Here is a 15,688-nt window from a genome sequence, read left to right as displayed (position 1 = left end):
TGGTACATATGTGCAGCGAATTCAAACAACCAATGTTGATGATTCGTTCTCCAACTTGGTTATAAACGCACTATCATTGTTTTGCAAGTAGATGTTGTACCCTGAGAGCCTCACCTTCACAGCATGTTTGGTATTTTTCTTATTCAATATTGTTCCAGCTCATTCTCTTTGTCATTCAGTTTGAAACCTTAAAACCGTTTCAAACATGAAGTGTCCTGAAAAGGGGGGGGGAGGGGATGAGTAGAATTTGGGGAATGTCCTTTCAGCCCTCAGTTTCGGGAGAATGTTTATGCCTTCTTGTTTTAGCTGTGGCCTCTGCCTTGGTCACAGGCATCCCCTGAGGTTTTTCCTTTCCGTTTGTTTTGTCCATTTAAGGTTAACATATGAGGGGTTTGCTACCGAGAGATTAAAATAAATAGTTTGACGGCGCTTTCTCAAGGCTCCTGCGTGGACCGCCGCCTCCTTCCCTGGCTGCGTTGGCATCTCTTGGATACAGGTGGCATGAAGGCTGCCGAGCAGAGTTTCTTAGCAACCTGTCACATTATTCTATGTGTTCTGAAAATAAAAGGCAGGAGGGGGTGCACCTGTTTATTTGTATGCATTACAAAATAAAAGATAAAATTTGTCATGATAAAGTTTCCCCCAATCATATTTTAAAGCCAGTTGGCCTATGTAAAATCTGCTGTAACATCACAGTACTAGGTGCTCAATGTCCAATATGACACTGAACAGTCAGGCGATACCAAAACACTACGAAACAAGAATATCGTCTTCAGCATTCTCAGTTTGTAACTCTAAAAAACAAATGGGATGAATATCAACATTGTGATTTTATTCATTCTTATATGTTCATTGCCCTCGCATTTCTTGAGTACCAAGGTATTAGTTAATTTAATCTAGTCATAAAAGAAAATCCTTTTCCTCTTCGTTCAGAATTATATCTCATGTTAGTTAAGAATATTTTTTCATGTTATTCTATTTCACCATTTCTCCCCCCCGCCGATAATGGAAGAAAAGATAGGTATCATTGTACGTAGGTGTTCATATTTTGATTAAATTATTAGAATTTCAGAGTAGCCATGAACAGAATCAAGCTTTCTATCAGAGGTGAACTTCAATGGCCAAATGGAAAGAAAATGATGAATGATGAATAGGCCAGACACATGAAGACAGGAGAAACATTCTGAAAGGTGGAGAGGACAAGAACCCGGGCAGCCAGAGATTTAAAAAAAAACAAAACAGGAAGTTCACTTGGTGCTCTTTACAGAGACTAAAGAAAAACATATTTATTGGAAGTCTTTCTTGACAAATCATGACAGATGATTTCATTTCACTGTTATCCCCACTCGTTCAGAAAGTTTAAACAATGTTTAAGATTATCAGATGAGAGAGTGCTCATGCGCATTCAGACTCGGCGTGCTGATGGGCAAGTTCCTATGCACCTGACAGTAGGCCCTGCCCAGGAGCGAAGGCAAGTGGCTGGGGTTAAACATCTCAGAGAGCTCACACTCTTCCAAGATCTGCTTCCTGTGAGAGCATGTCCTCCTCCTTGGTCTCAGAGTTGGATACGTCAGATACTCCAACGAGAGTATCTGACAACAGGCTAAGACAGTGTGCATCTTCAAAATAGATGAATCTTACCTTCCTTGACTGTTTGTTCAAAATATATATAAAATACATTAAATATGCCCTGGTAATAAATTAAGCCAGTAATAAATTGAACATAATAGATTGAATAATGTATGGTAATGATTTCCTAGGTATATTTTCAATTTCTGAAAAAACANGGTTAAACATCTCAGAGAGCTCACGCTCTTCCAAGATCTGCTTCCTGTGAGAGCATGTCCTCCTCCTTGGTCTCAGAGTTGGATACGTCAGATACTCTGAAAACAGGCTAAGACAGTGTGCATCTTCAAAATAGATGAATCTTACCTTCCTTGACTGTTTGTTCAAAATATATATAAAATACATTAAATATGCCCTGGTAATAAATTAAGCCAGTAATAAATTGAACATAATAGATTGAATAATGTATGGTAATGATTTCCTAGGTATATTTTCAATTTCTGAAAAAACACACTTAACAACTAATGTTCTTTTCAGGCTTAAAAACCAAAACCTGGTAGTATAAATGTTTATAAAAGAAACTGAATTTTTAAAAATGAGAATATCTCTCCATTTTCATGTTAAAGGTCACCATTAAATAAAAACTGAAGTTCATGGTTATGATCATAGGACCAATAATAACTGAAGTTCAACTTCAATGGAATTATAAATTCTGCTCAACTTATTAAATGCTGATTTAAATAAGACTAATGATAATGTGATGTTAACTCACAGGTACACCCAAAGCGAAACAAAAACCAACCCTACTTTCATGCTGTTTTGTTCCACGTGCTAGTGAACAAATTAATACATCATTTTTTCCCTACAGGAAAACTGAAGACTTTAATAACAAACCCTCCAAGGTCAAAATGAATACAGGTATGCCCTCTCTGTTAGTTTCCAACTTTCCAGCCTTGCTCTCTGAACGTCATCGTGGCCCTAAATCATTAGTTTCACACTCTGATGCCCTAACTGTAACACTGAGTTTCTGATTGGATGGGTAGTGAAAATTCATCTCTCAATTCTTTGTCTTTGTGCTTTGACCTTTTAGAAATCAGAAGTAGAATTTATGGCTCTATCTGTTCTTACTCCCTTTTTCTGTGAGTCCCATCGTGAAACTTTTCCCCACATACCCTAGGAAGAGGGAGGATGTCATATGCACGCATACATTTGAAATCCCTCTTAGAGTAGGCTAAATTCAGAGGCAAGTTGCTCTAGCAGAAAATATTTAGTTTTCCATGCTATCAACTCTTTAGGCTGACAGTCAGCAGCTACTGCCAAAGATTCAGATGAAATCAACTTGATCCATAGGCACACTACACCTGAAGTCATAGCATTAACATTTTTGGATGTGAGAGCAGTATCTTCAATTAGTTGAACAACATGATGCCTCTTAACTCGGTGTCTGTCTATAAGAAATCACTAGAAACTTTGCTGCATCTTGTTGTCAAAGTGCCTCACGGGAGGATTAGCAGCCCTGAGAACCAGTATTTAATCCCTAGACCAGGTGGAGACCCGTGCCCCACTGCCCCTGATTCTGTGGCTGCTCTCAGCAGAAACCTGCTCTGACTGACCTCTGGACTCTAGGCTAGCTGGTCCCTAAGGATGTAGTCCACCATAGATGCGTAGAGCAACAGGTAAGATAGGATACTGGAGACAGTCAAAATACTCAAGGAAGACCCAGAAATGAAGAGAAATTATAACCCCAGAAATGTAAAGGCATTTGGACAATCAGAGGTGTGGGAACTGGACATGGAAAATGAGAGAAGAAATAATATTAGATAAAGGAGATTGAAGAAAGTGAACAGAATAGGCAGCCCAAAGCTGAATTAGGATAAGTCATGTGAAACGTCCGTCCTCATGAGGAAGTTGTGTTTCCACAGCTAGTAATAACTACGGGAAGTCACAGAGTTTGCATAATTGCTCTGAGACATCTTCTCACAGGCTTAAGTTGTCTTAAGACATAATTTTCTAATATCCTTCACTTTGTACAGTGCTTATTTTCCTATTTATTATAACCCTATTATAACAGAGGTACAGTATGTGATTATACCATATTCAAGTACAATGCATTCAATAATTAATCTTCCTAGTCGTAGAATTCAATTCCTAATGGAAAAGTAGGCAAATAGAAATTCATACATTTGTTTATGTCTCTGGGGTACTTGAGCTGAGTTACTGCTATGGTAGCATGGACATTACACCCTAAGCTTCCTCTCATTTAAAAACAATGGGTGGAACTCTACATAGAATGCTAATATGCACAGTTATTTTGTTTATATGGGTGAAACTATCCATACGTATGCATGTAAAACATGATATTTAAACTTACACATATAAAACCGGTAAGAAATGATGAGCTCTCAGTTTAAAATATCAAACTAACACTACGGTGCTGCTTAAAAACATACCTCTTTTAAAAACATGTGAACACTGTGGTAGGAAAGTGTAGGAAGTGTTGTTGCTGTATACAGAACAAAGTAAAAATGAGTAAGTACTTAAATAGCTAACAAATAAAGTTAGTCTTCATTATCTACCTGCCAATCATTAAAGATATATATATTACTGTTAAAATATCTATATGTCCATCACCAAGGTTTAAAAAAATTATCTTAAAGCAAAGCAGCAGGTTTTTGGTCAAATACATAATAAATGAGCCAAAGGAAATGTATTTATTTTTCATACCAAAGGGTCTGAAATATGTATAAAAACACAGGGTCCAGCACAAATAATGCTTTTTTTTAATTACAAAATCATAAGCATGTAATTCTACAACATGACAATATCACACTCAAGCACACCACATGATATTTTAGGTGAAATGTTCAACTTGAAACTAGAAACTATTACACCTATTTTATTACCCTATCAGCCACACTCATTAGGCATTATTTCTGTCAGACCCTGTATGTATAAAACATGGCATATTTCCACTCTAAGAATTTGTGAACCATTATTCTCTAATCTTAGCAAATCTTAGCCGTAGAAGAGCAGAAAGAGAGAAAGACATGAAATAATTCATAGTAGGTGATGGGCCCACATGAGCATTTTTGGCCATGGAAGTGGCTTCCAAGAGTCTTGGGAGGAAGTGGGTGCAAGTCAGCCATGACCATAGCCCTGCTGGTCATCAATAGTGTGAGGGTGGGAGTAGCATTAGGATTGTCCAGAATGACCAAAAGTATGCAAGACCCCATCCTCATTCTGAGATCTTAAAAATGTGTTCGGGAAATCACAGCAAGTATCAACACACACACGTAAGTAGAAACGGAATATAATAGATTTCTCTGTTCCAGCAATTTCACAAATGCCTCAACTTGTCAAATTAAGCTCTTCATGAAACTGTTCGTGAAGACAGATCCTCCATTTATTTTGCCCAGGTCTCAGAGTTACTTAGAATGCAGAAATGATCTCACCCAGGAGCCCCACACGCTCTTGGATTACAGTGCCAAGATGTCTCAGCCATGTGTCCCGTACTCTCAAGCCAAAAGAACTATCTAACAGTGGCATTTACTAAGTGGCTAGGTGCAAACAACTTAATAAGTACTTACGTTCTTATTAAGAACATAATATCAACTTAGAAGCAATCTGGAAAAATAACATACTTAAATTGAAAAAAATAACCATTTTATTTTATTCTTTATGTACCCATGGAATGTGTGTGCTTATTGGGCACTGCAGAGCGCCGCAGCCCTTGGGGTTAGATTACCCATCGCTGCCCTCATTTACGGGCCCTAAACTACTTGTACAGTGCACCGCCTTCTGTCGCAGCCGCCACCAAAAACCCAACCTCTCCAAGATATGGTATCATCTAAAGAAAGACGGCTCAGTCTTTACTCTGTTGAAACTGGGAACCACCTCAGGCTAGTAGTTCCTGCAGTACCTGATAGACATCCCTGAGTTTTCCACAAAAGTGTAAAATCTCCCTCCAAACCCTCAGGCATCAACTGGGGTTGCCTGGGACACCTGAACGCAGTTTGGGAGCCGTGGGTTTCACCAGTGACCGGGACCTCCTCACCTTGAAATCCTCCCTTTCCATCTAACCCACTGCTTTTTGGATGCTCAGACTCAAACAGAACTGAAAAATAAAATCTCTTCCAGAGCCTTCAGTGTACACTTTCAACACCCTTGACCACACAACCATCGCAGAGACCATCGTGGCTGCCGTACACTGCAGAGTGAATAGTGGCCTTGCCTCCATTCGATCAGAAACACTCATTGCTCGTAGCTTTCTTCTGTTTGCAGAGCTTGCTAGATCCTATGGGTGCCTTTCTTAAAGCCTCTTTGGTTGTATGTTTCCACCATTCTGTGTCTGTCTGTGTTTGGTCTTGAATTCTAGTCTTGATTTGACTTATTCTCTTTTGTTGTTGCAAGTCATTTTTCTGTTTTAATTATTATCTGTGTTAGAAAATTATTATTTTAAACATGTTTAAGAAGTTATAGTTTGACATGAGAACAGTTCTACCAATTTTAAGGTCTACTGACCTTACTGCTTGTGATTTTATCAAAAATTAATTGAATCATACTTCTCAGCAGTCCTAAGTTCCCTCATGTCCAATACAAAGTGGATACTGTTCCTTAAGAAATAAAGAAAAATATAAATATCTAATCACTGTATTATACTCACGAAACTAATATATTTATGTCAACTGTAATTGAAAAATAAAAAATATAAAAAAGAAAGAAAGAAAATTAGAACAGCATGTGGCAATATACAATAATTATGTTATCATATTGGTGGTTATATTATTTGGCTGTCTTGTTATAACTTTCGAAAATAATTAAAGTTTATTTTGGTCCAAGGAGAATGAGAAAAACTATTTATTGCACATTCCATATACAAAGGAATGTGGGAATGGAATTGGAATCTGTTCGTAAATAGAACATTAACCTTCCAATTGTACAAGTCTTGTAACTCTAAATCTATACCACATTATAATGGTACATTTTCACTTACTTTGCTTCATGCTGTGATTTGCATACATGTAAATATACAGAATCTCATATACATGTTGAAAAGTATAAACAAATTAATTTTTAAATGATCACTTCAGTACTGTATGTGTATGTATATATATATATATATATATATATATATATATATATATATCAATGTTATATTTGATTTCAATTAGGCTAAATATTTCCACAACTAATAACAATGTGGGAAGACATACAGTTTCCAAAATGCTGTGTTCCTTTATGAATCTTATATATCAACTATATTATGCTTATATCATTTTAATAACATTTACTTCAAGAGGTACTTAAAAACTATCTTCAGAAATTACAATGGCTAAAATACAGTAAACCTAAATGGTGAATATGAAAGTATATTATACTATGGCTCTCAACCGGGAGGTAGAGGTTCTCCGTAACTCTAAAAGCTAGTTACACCGCTTATAAATTTAATAGTTCCATTTAAATAGTATAAACAAAGCTGAGTTTTATACTTGTGTTTCATTAAAGAAGAAGCATAAAATGTTAAGTAAATCTAGTTTTTTTTTACTAAGGCATTGGCATTTATTTCGAAAACAGACCGCTGCTTTTTGCTTTGGTCTGGTTTGGTTTGCTCTAGTCTGGGGCAGTTGTAAAATTTGCAGATGGATTCCATGGTTGCTAACTCGGATCGTTCATGCTTCTCATGGGCGTCTGGCACATTCCACTTGAAATGCATGACGTTGCATGTGCTTTTTCCTTTGCTGTGGCCTCTGCTATGTCATTTTTTTGCTTCCAGATAGCGGCGGGTGTGCTCGCAAACGTGCTGCCATGTCTGTTACGTTAACATCTGTGAAGAGAGTTCAAAGTTCTCCAAACCTGTTGGCTGCAGGTAGAATATCACTAACTCACCGAATGTCACACTGAATGGCTTTATCTAACCTTTCTCTCCTTCCAGAATTATCTTGTTTGGATGAAGAAAGTGACTCTAAATACCTTGTTAATGTCTCAGCAAGTTCTTATTTTTCTTGTCCTCAAGAATAGCTCCTATCCCTTCTGTGTTTGTTCTAAAAATAAAAAAAAAAAGCCAAAGGAAACTGATAGCTTGTAGAAAACATTTTTAAAATCTAATTAAAAGCACCCATCACTTGCCAAAATGCGCTGAGTAACTGCAAGTGTTAATAACTATTTCAGTTTTTGTCTCTTATGAACTAAGGTTATCTAATATTTCATCAAGTTAACTCATAGGTGCTTCCGTTGTGGTTTTTTTTTCGAGCTAAAAAGTGTTGAGGGGTGGGGACATAGGGCATCAGAAAGAGGGATTTGTAGGAAACTGAATGTTTGGTAATTCATGTTTTCACCAAAGGCTGCAAGCAGAATGGTAGGTTATTTGTTTTGAAAGAGACTTTAAGCCTTTCTTTAATCCAGCGAGCAAAGATCCTTCTAGTACAGATTTTTAAACATGTTGGCTCAATTAAGATGAACGTGCAACCGTAGGCAGAAATATACTCTGGAGAGTAAGCAGGGATGCGCTATTTCCGCGTCCACTCAGGTGGGTATCTCTATAATGATGTCTGCCGGGACTTGCCTGTGCTTGTAGACACAGTCTCTCTGAGAGGGAACGCTGCCGTGGAAGGTCAAAGTGAGCCTGGCGACCCCAGGGACTCTAGACCCAGAAACACACCTACCCCTTTTGGTGACTGACTGACTGGTTTGATTGTCAATTGATTATTTGCCTGATTCCTTGTTTTTATTTCTATTTGTGGAGTTTGGGAGAAGTGGAAAAGGCACAGAGGGGGTTTGAATAATTGTAACTCTCACTGTGCACGTCACTGTCTTGCGCACACGTACATTTAGTAGTTCGTTACATGCCCAAGGCGTCCTTGGTTTTCAAGGCCCTCGATCCTAAGCTACCTGGCTTTGAGGAAAAACAAGCTTCCACCCCTGCCCACCACCTCCAATCCACAAGTGGATTTCAATGTCCAAGTTTAATACCAGGCCAGGTGGTTCCCAAAGTTATTTCAAAATACTAGTTTCATTGCAATGTATGTAGTACGATTTTAGTTTGATTTAAATATATATATATAATGTACATGTTTGCTCATGTGTATATGAGGATAAAATGATGTTAGAGAAACTGCAAATGTGTTTACATGGAATACCTGAGGGAAATGAGAATAAAGGGAAATAAGAAAATAAATAAAGTCCAGAGCCATCAAATAATCAAAATGCCTGGACCATGAATATCACTGACATTTCAACCAAGTAAAATTCTAGCCCAAGTCGCCCAGACCTGGACCCCGGGCTGACGCACCCACTGGAGAATGTGGCACTGATTCAGCAACGCCAACTCCTGTTTACCAAAGGAACCACAATAACAGTGATTGGATTAGAGACAGCCATCTTGGAGCGCCCACACTGGATCATCAGCAATGTCATATCACTAAATGTGGAACACTTAATGCTTCAGAATCAGGACAATAGAAAACATTTGGTACTTTAGGAATAAGAAATCTTCTTCAGTAATAAGTATGTAGTGGCTAAAGACCACTTTAAATTTTATGTCATTAGGAATGAGATTCTGGAGAGTGAAGTCATCTGAATTTTGGACTCCATTGTTACATTAAAAATAGGTCTCCTTGGTATTAAGACACATAGATATGATTCCTTTTAACTTTTGCATTACATTTTGAAGAAAGAAACCACCCTCTTTGTATGCCCTTCACATTATTTGCTATCCTTTGTAAGAACTTATTTGTGAATCAAACGGGGACTGATAAATGTGTATTGCATTAGATAGTGCTAACACAGCAGAGCCTTTAGGTGAAGGACTGCCACCACCGAAGGTTTTAGGGTTCCCTCTCTCACCTCTCATCAATCTTTGTCCCCTAAACCAGTCTTTCTCTTTCCTCTTGCAAGAGGCAGTCCCACTGGATAATCCGTACACACCCTGATGTTCTAAATCTAAGCTAGAACCAAAACGAGTACAGAGACACAGTAAGCCTTTCCAAAGTATGTTTCTTTTACCAAAACCACCTGGCAGAATGTGACATGCTGATCCGGCTGGCATGCCACGGTGACCGGGCGGCTGGACCAGGAAATGCCACCTGCGCATGTCACACCCGTAGGGGAATTCGTCTGCCTGTAACTCAAGTTTCCTTTCCCAAAAAATAGAATTTGTCATGTTCCTTCCTCTCTGAGAACTTAGTTGCTTCCTAGACTCCCAAAGATTTGACAAAATTAAATTGAGAGTAAATGAGCAAAGTGAATAAAAAGGCTTACCACAGTACTTAGAAACACTGGAGGCATTCAGTTAGTTGACTTAAATTTAATTAATCTGTTTAAATGAATTCTTACAAAGTAATGAACCCCCTAAAGCAAGGGTGTCCAGCCTGTAGCCCGTAGGCCCCATGCAGCCCAGGATAGCTGTGAAGGCAGCCCAACACAAAATCATAAATTTACTTAAAACACTTTGAGATTTCTTTTTGTCATTACATGTCACAATGTATTTAATGTGTGGTCCAAGACAACTCTTCTTCTTCCAGTGTGACCCAGAGAGGCCAAAAGGCTGGACACCCCTGCTCTAAAGGAAGGAGCTATACGAATTAAAGTCATCATCAATTCAAGCATAGTTTACAATGTCTGACAGAGCACAGCAGTTCAAAGGAATTCAGATGTTGGAATCATACAGTCGGAAAGGACCTCTGAGGGTCTCCAGTCCAGTCCCCGACCCTGAGCCCCAAATGAGCCTGGAAAGACCCTCCAACAGGGGTCCTCACCCCTCTTCTGGCTAGACACAAGGGGGTGCGCCCTTTACCAGCAAGAGGAGGTGATAGTTCCTAATCCTCAAAGACCATATTCACATTCACATGCAAAATAAAAGCCAGGGAACCATAAATCTGCCCCATTTGCCCATTCTGAGTTGTTCGGGCAAGCAACAGCCATCTACTGAAGAACACTAGAAATGTAGGGTGAGCTCTGATCGCTAGAATTCTTACTGTGTTTTCACAGTGAAGGATCATAAATAATATTCAAGATAGTGGACAAAACCACTTTCCCCATGTGCCTGCCAAGTCATTTACCTGCTGAGTATTTTTGTCAAACCCAACTTCTCTTCACCTGGCAAGGGTCCAGCCTGTCCCCTGCTGCTCGCCACACCCGCCCGCCCTCCCCTGAGCTTTCCTGGCAGGGAAGAAGGGCCAGCCGGGCTGAGGTCAACAGTGTCCATGTGGAAAGAATGTATCTTTCAGCCTCTAAAAAACTGAGTGTTTCAAATATTATCACTGGATTTCTCTTAAAGAAAAATGCAATTTGAGCCCTGGCTGGTGTAGCTCAGTGGATTGAGCATGGGCCTTCGAACCAAGGGATTGCGGTTCGATTCCCAGTCAGGGCACATGCCTGGGTTGCAGGCCAGTTCCCAGCAGGGAATGCATGAGAGGCAACCACACATTGACAGTTCTCTTCCTCTCTCCTTTCCTTCCCTCCCCACTCCAAAGATGAATAAATAAAATCTTTTTTAAAAAATTTTTAAAAAGCAATTTGGATACTTGAGAGTCTGGAAGAGACCACCCTCCTGGGTGTGGACTTCGATCACTCACACAAACTTCATTAAAATAGGGGTTCATCCTGAAGTTCTGATCCTTGGCCGTTTGTATTCCTTTCTCCTTTCTGTCAATCCTGCACATCCACGTCTACGACATGAAGCAGGACTTTTCAGTAGGGCTCGCCATGATTCACATCTCATATCTCCTATAGCAGAGGTACAGTTTCATTTGGAAACCCCTGGGCCCAGTGCAGCAGGAGGGCAGAAGCCCCCAGTTGAGCTTAGAATGACTGACCGCTCATTCCCACACTTCATGCTTATCCCGCTCAGGGTTTTTAAATCTTTAGTGTGATGACCAGTAAGAAGAAGAACCAGCCCCCACAAACTATCCATTGGAGGAAGCTTGTTTCAAAGTGTCCTTCAAATCTTCTCAATATGCCCTCCTCCTCCTTCCCACAACTCTCATACCCCCAAGCCTCGGGGTCCTGTAACCTCCATCCCTAGTACATACCACACACCTGTCATTGTGAGAGCTCAGTTTTATCAAACCAGAGTAAAACAAAATCCCAATTCTCATGCAAATAATTATAGGACAAATAATAATCATGACTATTCATGCTGCTTCTCTTCTCATTGCCATTTCCCCAAGTCCCAAAACTTGTACGTGGTGACTCGGAGGCTAGGAAATCTCCCTCCCCGATGCCCCACAGCGAGTTCAAGGGGACAGTGACGCTTTCCCCACAGAGTCATCAGCATTGAAGTGACTAGAATTTCAGTCACTTCTGCTCCCACCAGATCCTAAAAGTAGAGTCTAGTCAACATTTCCATATGACTCTTCAAGGTGGTTTTCACTTTACGATGCCCTCTGATTTTGAATTCACTGGAGTTGCAGCCCACACTAAGTCGGCAATTATAAAAAAATGAAGATATGTTACTCTTCCCTAACTCATTTGAACCAGAGTCATTCTGGTGTTCTCTGGCCTGATTCACATTTATTTTTTTTTCCTCTGATTGGGGAAGTATCTACATCAAATCTTTGATCTAAATTCAAATTCTTCCACTTCTCAACTAATTTTTATGATGGCAAATCCATGCGTTTAGATTTCAAAATGACCATTCCTTAAGCACTGAAAAGAACACAAAGAGTTCTTTTCACAAGTTCATGTAACAGTCACTGAAAAGGTAGCACTTTAATGATGGTCTCAGGAACATCTAGAAGAAATCCAGGACCAGGACAGAGGTCACACTGAATGGCCCATGAAGTCCTTTCCAAAATCAAGACTTTATGATTCTGGCTGAAGTTGGTCATAATGGTATAATAGAACCAAGCAATATAAATCAATTACCTCAAGTGTGCATAAGTGATAGGAGATTCTTGAAAGCGTAAGTCCAGTAAAACTGATAGTAAACGTGTCTTGGAGCTACTTCCTAGCTGCATCGTCGAAAGCAGTTTCTTAGGACTGAAATGTGTTTCCCAAGCTTGCTGAAGGACAGTGGGATGTATCATTAACAGCTATTTCACATAAGAAAACAATTCGAAGTCTAGAGAGTGGTTTCAAACATCACATAATATGATAGACACATTTACACTTTCTTCAAATTAAAACAAAATGCAGACAATAATAAAAAAATGGATCGCTCTCTAACACAGGAGCTGAGTATGGTAACACCAGGGCACCAAAAACTAAGGTCTGATTTAATGCTGCAAGAAACACTTGTATAGAGACCAGATACCTTTGCATGCTTTGATTTGATGCTTAGAAATGCATACATTCAGCTTGGGCAATAATAAGTTAAAATTACCTGGTTACAATAACATTGGGGGGAAATCAGTGTTTGATATATGTGTTAATTATATAATATAGTTACATAATGAATAATATTCTAACTGAAGTAAAAAATAAATGTACAACCTTCTCATTGGCATATTTTATGTACCCAGAATTTTAGAACTGAGATAATATTGCCAAAAAAAATGCATGTAGTTCTTTGGCAAGTAATCTCAACTTGAGTGTTCATTTCCTTTACCCGCATATTAATTTCAACATTTCTTTTTCTTTTTAGGGCGTGATTCTCAGTCACCAGACTCAGGTACCAAAAAAAAAGCTATTCTGAATAACCATTCTATTTGTTGTGAACTTTGTTTTTTAAAAATACTCATAACCACATTGTTAACGTCACAGTAAAGTTCAATTGCATTTAAGAACTAAATGTATACTGTTATGCATACTAAATTAAATTACATTTCTAAAGAAAACATCATATTTATTTTTATTTCCAACCATATTAAACGTGAATGCAGATATTTTTGTATCCCATTTGTGTCCCCCTGATAAAAGCTTGGAGGTCTTACAATGCTCAAAATGGAGAGACACTGAACAGACACGCTCCATCTTCTTCTCTTGCAGCAAAAGGCTTTAGAAGCGTTCGACCCAACTTCCAGGAAAAAAGATCGCCAACTCAGGTATTCTCGCACACTCCTGTCTAGCGTGTTACACGAAAGCAAGGCTGTTAGACCACTGCATTCCTGTCTCTTTTCCAGTAACATGTGCATATTTCGATGCACGTTTCACTTGAATACGTTTTTTGCTTTTGTGTCTGCATTGTTTGTCAGACTTGTCTTGATAACAGGGAAGACAAGTCTTAAGTTCAAAACAGGTTCTTTGTTTTTCCTGATTCAGCTGATAAAAGCAGGTTAGTTTCTAACATAATGTTTGGGGGGTTTTCTGATTCTTAGAAAGTTTTCAGCATATGCTGTAGACTTCACGCTCTGAGGTCAGCAACACTTTATATACTTAATAAATATGAGGGATGCATTGGTTCACTATGTTAACTAAAGGGATTCTGTGTGGGGATATTAGTCAAATTGTGCCGCAACATGAAAAACGCTATCAATACAATGTAATGAAGTTATATGTCTATAATTTATATATATATATATCTTCTTCAAAGCCTAAAATATGCAAGAGAACATATGTTCACTTTTAACATAATTCCCCAGGATGTAGATTGAGACAAACTTTATAATGTATTCTCTATAAAAGATGTCTTCCCCTAGAGGGCAGCTTTTGACAATAAAATAAACATTCTAAATGGAATAAAACAGATCAATCCAGCCAACAAAATGTTTAGCATATAAGAAGGTATGACTTTGCTTTACTCGCTTTAAGGATAGAGTTACCACTGGTTTCTTTAATGACTAACTTTGACTTTCTCTCTGTTTTTCCTTCAACACCATTTCTCTCTCCGATGCTTTTGGCAATGCAGGCACCCCTTCCACCACCCAGAAAAGAGAGCTTGGGTAGCCCCTTGATAACCGGTCCCACAAAGGGTGACACTTTAGACCAATTAGTAACTAACACACAAGTCCCCTCCTCTACCGAGTGCTTTACTAATAAAAAACCTCCTCAGGGAACTATGTATTCTAATGAAGATGACGCCAGCCAGACAATCGTATATTCTGAAGAATCTAACACAACTGTGTCGTATACACAGAAAATCACTAATCTGCTCCCACCAGCTTCCAGCACAGGCCCCCCACCCAATGCTGACGTGAGCACCCCACTCCTACGAGAGGCCTACACGCAAGATTCTCAAACTCAGAAAGTCTCTACGCTGAAACTAATCCATAACCAGGACCTAGGAAGCAGCGTCCCCTTCTCGACCCCACCATTTTCCAAATCTGTTGCCGAACCATCATTTCTCAAAAGGCCTTGCTCCCCACCCCCTAACCCAGCGCCGGAGAAACACACAGCATCTCTTTCCATTCAGATAGCGCCCCCTTCAGGACAGGGTCCTGACAGCCACAGACAGCCACCTGAGCTTTCTCCAGAGACGACAAAGAGACCTCTTCAGCCAGAGAGACAAAAGTCTGCCGTTGCTGCGACCGCCCAGTCCTCAGACTGCCGGGTGATCCATTACACTTTCCAATCTCTCCGCACAGGTGTCCTGCCGAGACCCTGACCCCTTTGCCCCGGGCATCTTGTGTAACCTACTGCTTTGTCCGCGTCCGGCCAGGCAGGGAAAGGAGAAAGAAACCGTCTTCCTATTTAGACCCTGTTATTTCACCAGTAAATGTCTAGGTTTATCCTAGCTTAAAAAATATATAAATGTACAGATCTTTTATCCATGAATTATGTGCTAAAAGTTTCTTCCTTCTAGGTATTTATTTAAAATCATCAATGGTCAGGTATCACTTGAGATTCTGCAAAACCTCTAGGTACTGAAAGTACTTCAAGTGTTCATTAAAGAACTGAGTTGCATGCCAGACCTTTGAGAACCTAGATTTACTTCATTTACATGCATGAAATCCCTTAAATATCCACTCGCCTGATTCAGATGCCACAGGCCATCAATAGACCCAAATCCATGTGACCTTTTTAGATTACTTGTCACCCAGGGGGTAGAGACTGCAAAGCTGTTCAGACTTCTGGTACAAGGGTTTTTATCATGAGGGTATGGGTCAGTCTTATACCAGGCAGAGCACCCAGACTTCAGGGGAACTGGGGAAGGACATTAGCTGCTCTCTCTTCCTCCATCTCGGATGCCGCCTGGGTCCCGTCTCCTCTGTGAGCTGACCTCATTCTCATCCCTTAGCTTCTGTTC

The 15,688-nt window shown here is 39.5% G+C and overlaps 1 protein-coding gene across 16 annotated transcripts in view; it reads left to right on the top strand.

Moving 5' to 3' along the window:
- Positions 1-15,688, top strand: part of SORBS2 (sorbin and SH3 domain containing 2) — a 184,609-nt gene that overhangs the window by 96,213 nt on the left and 72,708 nt on the right. For 9 of the 16 annotated variants that reach the window (XM_037055195.1, XM_037055196.1, XM_037055199.1 and 6 more), the window contains 5 exons: positions 2,435-2,484; positions 7,340-7,432; positions 13,148-13,174; positions 13,492-13,547; positions 14,351-14,992. In XM_037055195.1, coding sequence (XP_036911090.1) covers positions 2,475-2,484; positions 7,340-7,432; positions 13,148-13,174; positions 13,492-13,547; positions 14,351-14,992 — 828 coding nt within the window. In that variant the 5' untranslated portion in view covers positions 2,435-2,474. The remainder of the gene's footprint in view (positions 1-2,434; positions 2,485-7,339; positions 7,433-13,147; positions 13,175-13,491; positions 13,548-14,350; positions 14,993-15,688) is intronic. The other 7 variants (XM_037055213.1, XM_037055207.1, XM_037055208.1 and 4 more) reach the window with 2 other exon arrangements.

Source organism: Sturnira hondurensis, unplaced genomic scaffold, assembly GCF_014824575.4.
Source record: "Sturnira hondurensis isolate 20B ecotype Veracruz unplaced genomic scaffold, ASM1482457v3 Scaffold0008640, whole genome shotgun sequence".
NCBI classification, from domain to species: Eukaryota; Metazoa; Chordata; class Mammalia; order Chiroptera; family Phyllostomidae; genus Sturnira; species Sturnira hondurensis.
This window is presented reverse-complemented; position numbering and strand designations above follow the sequence as displayed.